General features: G+C 36.9%; 1 protein-coding gene across 1 annotated transcript in view; it reads left to right on the top strand.

Annotated features, from left to right (window-relative positions):
* LRP2BP (LRP2 binding protein) overlaps nt 1-12,887 on the top strand; it is a 78,645-nt gene that overhangs the window by 23,031 nt on the left and 42,727 nt on the right. Inside the window, exons 5-7 of the mRNA XM_053700849.1 lie at nt 936-1,049; nt 4,121-4,263; nt 4,344-4,449. Coding sequence (XP_053556824.1) covers nt 936-1,049; nt 4,121-4,263; nt 4,344-4,449 — 363 coding nt within the window. The remainder of the gene's footprint in view (nt 1-935; nt 1,050-4,120; nt 4,264-4,343; nt 4,450-12,887) is intronic.

Genomic DNA, 12,887 nt, shown 5'->3' with positions numbered 1-12,887 from the left:
ACAACAATCAGATTTCTGGACTTTTGCTTCTCCCTCTAACTACAAACCTCTGGGATGTCCCATATATGCAACTTTCATTATCCTTTTTGCCATGTTGTTTAATTTTAGCAACTTACTATGTTTTGCTTCCAGCACTCAATTTACATTGCAGTTTCCTACGATTTATAGTTAGTAATTACTCTGGATTATTACTTGATCACCTGACAAAACACATAAAGGCTAAGTTACTCCAGACTCACGATCATGGGTGTAGCTCTGTCTCTGTCACCAAAAGGTTAAGGAAAAACAGCACACCTTCTTCTTCTATTGTGGGGCACGGAATAAAGGACTTGCCTGGTCCCAAACAATCCAAGTATGTTGAATAAAAGGTGAGGGTATATAAAGACATTTACCTGTGTATGTTCAATTATACTTGATTAAGAGCCTGTTGAGGCTTGAAACGTTGTAATTTTCTGCTGAAGACCCTATGTGAAAATAAAGGTCTTTTAAAGAAGTTTGGTGGCTGGAATACACTTTGTAGCTCTGTCTCTCCAGTCCTTCTTTTAATGTTGCTTACCGAGGTTTAAACCTGTCTCCCATTAAAATAATTTGTTATTTCAGCCGTGCAGTTTAGCTTAAAATGATAAAAACTAAGATAATTTAATTTTAGCCCTCGGATTGTAAGGGCTTTTTCATAGACAAATATAGTGACTGCTGGCTGTTAATACTTTAGTCTATAAAGGATACTATGGGAGTTGCAGAGTTTTCCCTGGTTTAAGTGTAACTCAGCTGCTGGGTCCACATCTGGACAGTCTTTTACTACGGTTCTGACACACACATACATGCACAGCCACAGACATTTTATGTATATATATATATATATATATATATATATTGGATCCATACATAGAGGACTCTGGTCAGTAAGTTGCTGATGTTTTGTCTTTCTTTTGCAGGGTTGGTATGAAGATGCCTTATTATATTTTGACAAAGTGAAGTTAAATGACTGTCAAGCTATGTATCAAATAGGAGTAATGTATTATGACGGACTGGGAGTTACAACAGACCAGGTATGATAATTCTGCACTATGTTTAAGATAGTAGCTTCTTTCTTTGCTAGATATATAATATAATGTTATATTTGAAAGGTAAATAAATAGCCCTTTAAATACAAAGCTGCCGCATTATATCACTAAGAGTTTCACTAAAACTGTAATAATCTCTCCATTTCCTCCTATTCACATATTATTCTAGGACACATTTCACTAAATCTTAGAAATTTTCTATTTCTAAAGCATAACATTAGAATAAGGGACAATCTAGTCAAAATTAAACTTTCATGATTATATATCTAGCAAAGAAATTTTAAACAACTTTCCAATTTACTTTTATCATCACATTTGCTTTGTTCTCTTGGTATTCTTTGTTGACAGCTAAACCTAGGTAGGCTCATATGTTAATTTCTAAACCCTTGAAGGTTGCCTCTTATCGGAATGCATTTGACAGGTTTGCATTGTGCTCACGCCCGTGGAGTCAGATTGGCTAAAATGCAACTCTGTCAAAAGAACTAAAATAAGGGGGCAGTCTGCAGAGGCTTAGATACTAGGTAATCAGAGGTAATAAATATATTAATATAACTGTGTTGGTTGTGCAAAACTGGGAAATGGGTAATAAAGGGATTATCTATCTTTTTAAACAATAAAAATTCTGGAGTAGACTGTCCCTTTAAGTTATATTGGAAAGTACATTTCCATCTTGGCCAACCTAGGGGAGAGTCCTTAAATTAGACATAATTTATTAAAGCAATGATCTGTAGAGAAATTCCTGAAAAACATTTATATAATAGGAACCTAGTCTGTAATCCATTTCCATCCACACCACTGCTAAACCATGTGAATGTATGTTAACATGATGGATAGACTGTACCATTTTTCTATCACTATATTGTCACTTTCAGTGGCAACTGGTATGCTATGGACACTAGCATAGCATTGTGTCATTCTTGCCACCATATTAATCTCTCCACTGTAGTTAACTCTTTAACAACTACCTTAAGATCCTCAGTGCCAATACTCCCAGCCTATTAAACCAATAAACTTAAATATCCACTGTTGTATTAAATTGGCATAGCTGGTCCTATATTTTTGAACAAATTTGTATTGGTTTAATTTTAAGGCTTAAAATAGTATTTACCTCTCTAAAAAGTGCTGTTCTGCCACCATTTATACAACCCCCACCAAGTCACAGGACTATTAGTTTCTGTACATAGTCATTTGCTTCCCCATACCCTATGTTACCTAAATTATCTCTCTATAAGAACCATTTCACCAGTAGGACCCTTCACCCATGCAACCCATCTATAAGGATAACACACCCATGTAATGCTGAGGGGTAAGGGTTAATGCCTGACCAGAAGAGAGTGCTGCCTCAATTTTATAGTAAGCCCATCCATCAGCAATCCTGATTGTTTAAGTGTGAAGGTGGAGGAGATCAAATAGGAAGGGGTGAGGGGACACACATGTACTAAGCCGTCAATTCATCCGTCATTTTAGACGCGGATAAACTCGCCGTTACTCGCCGCGGGCGAAATGGTGTCCGGTGTCACTATGTACTAATAATCCCCCAATAAATAGACAAGTCTAGCCCGCCGCGAGCAGTGGCGGATTATTGATAAATTTGACGCCTCGCTCGCCGCGACTAAGCTGATGTACTTAACTTTCAGTTGAATTGTCTGGCCAATTATTAACACGTGACATGCAAGGTGTCACGAACATCATAGTAGTCGCGGGAATAGAATTTTGCTCCCATAAAAGTTCAACTTATCTAAACAACTTTATTATTGTTCAAAATTTTTTGAAGAGTGATAACAGAGCGTTATTTTTGTAATATTTATTTACAATTTGGATATGGCTTCATCTGGATCTGATAATATATAAATATTAATATAAAAATAATTATAAAGATTGACAACTATACAATACAAATTTAAAATATAGATTACTCTTTAATTACAGTCGACAAATTTGGCGCAATTTATGTACATGGAAATGAGAGACAAATTAGACGCCAGTTATGCTGTACAATGCTGATATTACTGCTTTTTATATATGTCTAGACTGGCGTCTAGATTGACTTTCCTATTGTTTTGTACCTTGCCCGCCACCTAAAAGGTGGCGAGGCAAAAATAACGAGGTGGGAGCGGAAATTGTAGCGAGCGGACAAATAGATTTTTTAGTACATTCGTTTTTGGCGAGTTGGTGGTCAAATGTGTCTAATTACAGTGAAAAATGGAGAGGTAGCGAGGTTTGGCGGATAAGTACGCTCGCAATTTTAAAGATGCGAGTTTGAACATAGTTGACGACTTTGTACATATCAGTTTGCGAGTTTTGACGCGAGATTTGTTGCGGGTAGCTCGCTGACTGCTTAGTACATGGAGCCCCTAGTGGGAGGATTTGTGATGGGGAAGGAGATCATGTAGAGAGAGTTACTAGGGGCAGGATTGTGCAGATGGGTTGTTTAAAACTAAAGATATTCTAATGGGGGATCTTGGATAGGATAGTGACTGTGGCAGGCTCAGTCATTGTGCATATTTTTTGTAGGTGGATGTAATAGTTAGGGCTGTTGCGGTTAGAGTGGAAGGGCTGGTCTGTTTGTAATATAAATACCAGTATCATAAACTCGAACAACACTACTCCACTTTTTGCTGTGCTGCATATTGTAGCGTGAGCTTGATCAGGTTGCTTAAATGGAGTTGCAATGAGAACTCTGCGGTTGCTAGTTTTTTTTTTAATTGTAGCTCTATTATAGCAATTTACATATGATAAAGGCCTTATTTTGTTAGACTAAATTGTTTTTAGACTTAGAAATTTATATTTACATGTAGATTTGCTTGCTTCTAAAGTAAAGTAAAGCTTGTATTTCATTACTTCCTACAGACCATGCATGAGTGATTAAAAAAGGGTTATAGACAAAAATCGGCATCAACAAATCTGCGTATAGATACTGCTTTTTTAGTAATATTTGTCATTTTAAAAATGTAAAGTAATATGAGCATTAGTTAGAATACTCAACAGGCACTGTACAATATGTTTATTCATGTAAATATATTTACCAATAAAATGATTTGATATTACATTTGTAGGTAAAAGGAGTGGAATACATGCAAACAGTTTTCACATCCAGCAGCTCCAAAGCTAAACACCTTAAATTTGCAGTAGCCTACAATTTAGGACGAGCATGTTTTGAAGGGTGTGGAAAGCCTTATTCAGATATTGAAGCAGAACGGTAATTGCTACTCTTTTCTGTCCTTGCCTTGTTTTCCGTATAGCATGATCCTTTAAAAACTGATTTCAATTTCCTTTTAGATGGTGGCTTCTTGCTGCTGATAATGGGAATCCCAAAGCAAGTGTGAAGGCACAGAGTATACTGGGAATGTTTTATTCAAGACCTCCCACAAGAGATCTACAAAAGGTGTTTTTTTTTTATATGAAGTCTAATGTACACATGCTACTACTTTAAATGAACAGTAAATTAAACATACCTGGATTGGATAGAGCTTTACAATTTTAAACAACTTTCTAATTTACTTCTATTATAAATGTTGCCTAGTTTTCTGGGTATTCTTTGTTAAAGGGTAATCCTGGGTGAGCTCAGGAGCATGCACGTGTCTTCTGGCAGCAGTGTTTGCAATATTGTTTATAGCAATGTTATATATAGTTGCAAACATTGCTGCCATAGGCCTCTAGTTATCTAGCTGTCTACTTACCTGCATTTGCCGGCCCCAATACGCTCGCCTAAGCTCGCCTAACATCGCCGCCGCGGACCTAAATACGTTCGCCAAATTTATCAAGAAAGCTGTCAAAAAACATAATTCATGTAAGAACTTACCTGATAAATTCATTTATTTCATATTAGCAAGAGTCCATGAGCTAGTGACGTATGGGGATATACATTCCTACCAGGAGGGGCAAAGTTTCCCAAACCTTAAAAATGCCTATAAATACACCCCTCACCACACCCACAATTCAGTTTAACGAATAGCCAAGAAGTGGGGTGATAAGAAAGGAGCGAAAGCATAAAAAATAAGGAATTGGAATAATTGTGCTTTATACAAAAAAATCATAACCACCACAAAAAAGGGTGGGCCTCATGGACTCTTGCTAATATGAAATAAATTAATTTATCAGGTAAGTTCTTACATAAATTATGTTTTCTTTCATGTAATTAGCCAGAGTCCATGAGCTAGTGACGTATGGGATAGCAGATACCCAAGATGTGGAACTTCCACGCAAGAGTCACTAGAAAGGGAGGGATAAAATAAAGACAGCCAATTCCGCTGAAAAATTAATCCACTACCCAAATCAAAAGTTTCAATTTTTATAATGAAAAAAACTGAAATTATAAGCAGAAGAATCAAACTGAAACAGCTGCCCGAAGTACTATTCTACCAAAAACTGCTTCTGAATAAGAGAAAACATCAAAATGGTAGAATTTAGTAAAAGTATGCAAAGAAGACCAAGTTATTGCTTTGCAAATCTGATCAACAGAAGCTTCATTCTTAAAAGTCCAGGAAGTAGAAACTGACCTAGTAGAATGAGCCGTAATCCTCTGAGGCGGGGATTAACCCGACTCCCAATAAGCATGATGAATCAAAAGCTTTAACCAAGATGCCAAAGAAATGGCAGAAGCCTTCTGACCTTTTCTAAAACCAGAAAAGATAACAAATAGACTAGAAGTCTGTCTGAAATCTGAGTAGCTTCAACATAATATTTCAAAACTCTTACCACATCCAAAAAATGTAAGAATCTTACCAAAGAATTCTTAGGATTAGGACACAAGGAAGGGACAATAATTCCTCTACTAATGTTGTTAGAATTCACAACTTTAGGTAAAAATTGAAATGAGGACAGCAAAAACCACCTTATCCTGATGAAAAATCAGAAAAAGGAGATTCACAATAAAGAACAGATAATTCAAAAACTGTTCTAGCTGAAGAGATTTCTAAAAAGAACAATACTTTCCATGAAAGTAATTAATGTCCAAAGAAAGCATATGCTCAAACAGAAGAGCCTGTAAAGCCCTCAGAACCAAATTAAGACTCCACGGAGGAAAATTGGTTTAATGACAGACTTGATACGAACCAAAGCCTGAACAAAACAATGAATATCAGAAAGATTTAGCAATTCTTACTGTGAAACAGCACAGGAAAAGCAGAGATTTGTCCTTTCAAGGAACATGCAGACAAAACCTTATGAAGAAACTATGAAAACCTAGGAATTCTAAAATAATGCCAAGAGAATTCATAAGCAGAGCATCATGAGATGTAAATCTTCCAAACTCGATAATAAATCCTACTAGACACAGATTTACGAGCCTGCAACATAGTATTAATCACTGAGTCAGAGATACTTCTATGACTAAGTACTAAGCGTTAAATTTTCATACCATCAAATTAATAATTTGAATTCCTGATGAAAAAAACGAATGTTAAGATATAAGGTCTGGCCTTAATGAAAGTAGCCAAGATCGGCAACTGGACATCCGAACAAGAACCATATACCAAAACCTGTGTGGCCATGCTGGAGCCACCAGCCACACCAAAGATTGCTCTCTGATGATTTTGAAAATCACTCTTAAAAGAAGAACCAGAGATGAAAAAATATAGGCAGATTGATAATTCCAAGGAAGTGTCAATGCATACACTACTTCCGCCTGAGGATCCCGGACCTGAATAGGCCCCTGGGAAGTTCCCTGTTTAGATGAGATGCCATCAGATCTATTTCTGGAAGCCCTCACATCTGAAAAATTGAAAAACATATCTGGGTAAAGAGACCATTCTCCCGGATGTAAAGCTTGATTAACAGAGATAATCCGCTTCCCAATTGTCTATACCTGGGAAAAAGACCACAGAAATTAGATAGGAGCTGGATTTAGCCCAAGCAAATATCCGAGATACTTCTGTCATAGCCTAAGGACTGATAGTCCCACCCTGATGATTGACATACGCCACAGTTGTGACATTGTCTTTCTGAAAAAACAATAAATGTCTCTTCTTCAAAAAGAAACCAACTGAAGAACTCTGAGAATGCACGGAGTTCCAAAATATCAAATGGTAATCTCGCCTCCTGAGATTTCCAAACCCCTTGAGCTGACAGAGATCCTCAGACAGCCTCCCAACCTAAAATACTCGCATCTGTAGAGATCATGGTCCAGGTTGAAAGAACCGAAGAGAACTGTAGAACTAAATGATGGTGATCTTAACCACCGAATCAAAGATAGTTAAACATTAGGATTCAAAGATCTAAAAAGCGATATCCTAGAATCCCTGCACCATTATTCAGCATAAAAACTGGAAAGGTTTCCTATGAAATGAGCAAAGGGAATCGAATCCAATGCTGCAGCCATGAAACCTAAAACTTCCATGCATATATAGCAACTTGAAGGAAATAATAGAGACTAAAGGTTCCGACAAACGGAACCCAATAAACTTGTCACTTGTCTGTTAGAGACAAAAACATTGACACAATCTATCTGGAAACCTAAAAAAAGGTGACCCTTGTGTGAGGAATCAAGGAACTTTTTGATAAAAAGATCCTCTAACCATGTCTTGAAGAAACAACAAAGTTGAATCGTATGAGATTCCGCAGAACGAAAAGACTGAGCCAGTACCACGATACCGTCCAAATAAGGAACACTGAGAACCTTGAAAAGATTCTTAGAGCTGTCGCTAGACCAGAAGGAAAAGCAACAAATTGGTAATGCTTGTCAAAAAAAGAGAATCTCAGAAAATAAAAATAATCTGAATGAAAACAGAAAATGAAGATATGCATCTATTGTATCTATTGTAAACAAATAATGCCATCACTGACCAAAAAGGCAGAATAGACCATATAAACACCATTCTAAAAGATGGTACACTTATATGACAATTCAAAAAGATTTTCTATCTTTGGAACAATGAATAGTCTTGAATAAAACCCCAAAACCCAGTTCCTAAAATGAAACTGGAATAAATACCCCAGAAAACTCCAGGTCTGAGCAGCGCTTGAGCCCCAACGGGTGACCAGCCGCACTTCACCAGTACCCAAAACATATAGGTCTGAAACACACTTCAGGAAAGTGTTAGTTTTACTGGAATAGCTGGAATATGATAGAGAAAAAAAGACTTCTCACAGACGGATTTACTCTGAATCCTATTCTGTACCCAAAGTCTAAGAAGTTTGGACCGAATAGAACCAAACAAATTTCAAAAAAGTCTTAACCTGCCCCTTACCAGCCAAGCTTTAAACTTTAAAAAGGCTTAATTGAATGAAGAAAAAAACTTCCAATTATAAACATGTTACTTGGGGAAGAATTCAGGATTCCGTTCCTTAGTAAGAACAGAAAACTAATATAAGCTTAAAGTTTTAGTCTTAGAACTCAATCTTGAAGCCCAGAGTAACAGTTAAATAATTAAATCCAATTATGAACCAAATAATTGATTATCTTGGAAAAAAAGAAATATGGATTTTAGAAATCAAATTAGCATTCCAAGATTGAAATCACAAAGTTCTTCTAGCTAAAATAGCTAAAGACATAGATTAAACCTCATTTGCGAAAATAATTAATAAAATGACAACACAAATGAAATTATTAGCATGTTAATCAAGTTAAAGGACCAGTCAACACACTGGACTTGCACAATCAACAAATGCAAGATAACTAGAAAATGCAATAGCACTTAGTCTGAACTTCAAATGAGTAGTAGATTTTGTCCTTTTAACAATGCTAAACAAATAATAATCCGATACTTGATCTTAAAGTATCCAACCAGAAAGATGAAGCAATTGCAACATCAGCCAAATAAATTACAGGTCTAAGAAAAGTACCTGAAAATAATTTTCCTTAAATAAGATACAACCATCTGAAGGAAAAAAATAAATACTATTTGCTATAGGAATAGTAGTATGTTAGCAAGAGTAGAGAGAGTCCCATTAACTTGGAGGATCTTCCTCAAAACTGAAAACTAACTGCCGGCAAAGGATACAGTTAAAAACCTTTAAAGAAGGAATAAAAGAAATTCCTGGCCTATTCCATTCCCTAGTATCAGGAACTGGAAAAAAACTTCTGAAAAAACCACAGAAGGTAAATAAGCAGAATTTAAATGTTAACTAGTCTTAATCAAAAAGAACTAGTTACTTCAATATCCAAAATTATCAACACCTTTTCAACAAAAAAACTAATGTACTCTATTTAAAAAATAAAATAGTAGATTTGTTAGTGTCAATATCTGATGAAGAATATTCTGAATGAGAAAAAAACACCATCAGAGAAGGATAATTCAGTATGTTGTTGGTCATTTGAAACTTCATCAACTAAATGAGAAGTTTAAAAAAGACCTAAAATTTTTATTAGAAGGCGGGATGGCAGACAAAGCCTTATACTAGAATCAGAAAAATATTCTTATAAATTCCTAAATATATCTAGTACATAAGATGTAAAAAGAATAGCAATAGATAATGCATAAATACTAATGGACTCTGCATGTAAAAGTTTAACATAAAAACGTATTACAAACCATAGCTAAATATAAACATTCATAACATTAAAATAAATGAACTTAGCTTTGGTAGGACTGATATCAGTCATCAGGAATCCCTCAGTATCTTCTGATTCAGGAACATCAGCAAAGTATCTTGCAATATGTAATAGAAAAAAACAACATATAAAGCAAAATTATCAAATTCCTTAAATGACAGTTTCAGGAATGGGAAAAAATGCAAAACAAACAAGCCTCTAGCAACCAGAAGCAACAAAAAAGTGAGACTGAAATAATGTGAAAGAAATGGTGCAAAGTATGATGCCCACATTTTTTTGGCGCCAAAAAAGACGCCCACATTTTCTGGCACAAAAAAATGTCTGTAACACACATGCGTCAAAAAATGACTCAACCATGTGTAAACTTCCGGCGTCAACTATGGCGCCGGAAATGACGAAATTTTGCGCCAAAAAAGTTTGCGCCAAGAATAACGCAATAAATTGAAGCATTTTCTGCCCCCGCGAGCCTAACAGCCCGCAAGGAAAAAAGTCAATTTGAAAATTTTTGAAGGTAAGAAAAAATATTTATTCATATGCATTTCCCAAAATAATGAAACTGACAGTCTGAAATAAGGAATACTGATTAACCTGAATCATGGAAAATATAAGTTTAAAACATATATTTAGAACTTTACATATAAAGTGCCCAACCATAGCTTTGAGTGTCATAAATAGAAATAAGATTTACTTACCCTAAGACACTCATCTACATAAAGTAGATAGCCAAACCAGTACTGAAACGAGAATCAGTAGAGGTAATGGTATATAAGAGTATATCATCGATATGAAAAGGGAGGTAGGAGAAGAAATCTCTACGACCGATAACAGAGAACCTATGAAATAGATCCCCTAGAGGAAGACCATGGTATTCAAATAGGCAATGCTCTCTTCACATCCCTCTGACATTCACTGCACTCTGAGAGGAAAACCGGGCTTCAGCCTGCTGCGAAGCGCATATCAACGTAGAATCTAGCACAAACTTACTTCACCACCTCCATGGGAGGCAAAGTTTGTAAAACTGAATTGTGGGTGTGGTGAGGGGTGTATTTATAGGCATTTTTAAGGTTTGGGAAACTTTGCCCCTCCTGGTAGGAATGTATATCCCCATACGTCACTAGCTCATGGACTCTTGCTAATTACATGAAAGAAAGCCGCGCACCAAGTACGGTGCGATGAGCAGCGGACTGTTAACTGACAGTCATCGATCTCGCTGCTCATCGGCTTATTCACAGCTTTCTTGCTAGCCTGTCACTAAGCACCCACACTATACTGTTTTACCCCCTATACCGCCGCTCCCGGAGCCCACCGCACCTAAATAAACTTATTAACCCCTAAACTGCCTCTCCCGGACCCCGCCGCAACTATAATAAATATATTAACCCCTAAACCGCCGCTCCCAGACCCCTCCGCCACCTACATTATACCTATTAACCCCTAATCTGCCGCCCCCTATACCTTGCCGCCAGCTACATAAAGTTATTAACCCCTATCCTGCCGATCCCGGACCCCGCCACATTAAATAAAATGTTTAACCCCTAAACCGCCGCTCCCGGAGCCCACCGCCACCTACATTACATTTATTAACCCCTAATCTGCCCCCCTACACCGCCGCCACCTAAATTATATCTATTAACCCCTAAACCTAAATCTAACCTAACACCCCCTAACTTAAATATTATTTAAATTAATTGAAATAAATATTCCTATAATTAAATAAATTATTTCTATTTAAAACTAAATACTTACCTATAAAATAAACCCTAAGCTAGCTACAATATAACTAATAGTTACATTGTAGCTATTTTAGGGTTTATTTTTATTTTACAGGCAACTTTGTATTTTAACTAGGTACAATAGCTATTAAATAGTTATTAACTATTTAATAGCTACCTAGTTAAAATAAATACAAATATACCTGTCAAATAAAACCTAACCTAAGTTACAATTACACCTAACACTATACTACCATTAAATAAATTAAATTAATTAAATACAATTACCTACAATTAAATAAAAATAACTAAAATTAACTAAAGTACAAAAAAACAAACTCTAAATTACAGAAAATAAAAAAGAATTTCAAGAAGTTTAAACTAATTACACCTAATCTAAGCCCCCTAATAAAATAAAAAATCCCCCCAAAATAATAAAATTCCCTACCCTATACTAAATTACAAATAGCCCTTAAAATGGCATTTTGCAGTTCATTGCCCCAAAGTAATCAGCTCTTTTACCTGTAAAAAAAGAAATACACCCCCCAACATTAAAACCCACCACCCACATACCCAACCTTACTCTAAAACCCACCCAAACCCCCCTTAATAAAATCTAACACTAACCCCCTGAAGATCACCCTACCTTGAGCCGTCTTCACCCAGCCGGGCCTAAGTCCTCAACGAATCCGGACGAAGTGGTCCTCCAGATGGGCAGAAGTCTTCATCCAATCCGGCCAGAAGAGGTCCTCCAGATGGGCAGAAGTCTTCATCCAAGCGGCATCTTCTATCTTCTTCCATCCGACGAGGAGCGGCACCATCTTGAAGACATCCGACGCGGAGCATCCATCGATCCCGACGACTAAACGACGAATGACGGTTCCTTTAAATAACGTCATCCAAGATGGCGTCCCTTGAATTCCGATTGGCTGATAGGATTCTATCAGCCAATCGGAATTAAAGTAGGAAAAATCCAATTGGCTGATGAAATCAGCCAATCAGATTGACCTCGCATTCTATTGGCTGATTGGAACAGCCAGTAGAATGCAAGGTCAATCCTATTGGCTGATTGGATCAGCCAATCGGATTGAACTTCAATCCGATTGAAGAAGACAAGAAGAGACAGAAGCGCCACATGGCCCAATATTGTCTGGTCCAGAATATAGATATGTGTGGATAATCAATATAAACTCACATTTAGAGAAGCACCTCAATTGGTGCTGTTGTAGCAGTCTGGGATTTCTATTAGTCACCCAGGAGACCAAATTCCGTTGTGGATGTGGTGTCTAGATGAACAACACAAAGGGACAAAGGTGCCTATATGGCCTAGTATTGTCTTGGCAAATATGAGTTGATGAATTATTAAGATGGGTACTCACATTTGTTGTAGCATCTCCTTTGATGCTATAGAGGCAGAGTGGAATCAATATGGTCATCCACCAGACTTAATCATGTGTTTGCAGGATACCAGATAAACCAGGGGCCTCCAGTGATTCAGGGAGAGGCCTAGCGCAATAGGCTCCTCTCAGCAAAAAGTAGTGCTGAGAGGAGCCTATTGCGCTAGGCCTCTCCCTGAATCACTGGAGGCCCCTGGTTTATCTGGTATCCTGCAAACACATG

This window comes from Bombina bombina, chromosome 2, assembly GCF_027579735.1.
Source record: "Bombina bombina isolate aBomBom1 chromosome 2, aBomBom1.pri, whole genome shotgun sequence".
Taxonomy (NCBI): Eukaryota; Metazoa; Chordata; class Amphibia; order Anura; family Bombinatoridae; genus Bombina; species Bombina bombina.
Note: the sequence above shows the minus strand (reverse complement) of the source record. Positions and strands in the feature narration are given on the sequence as shown.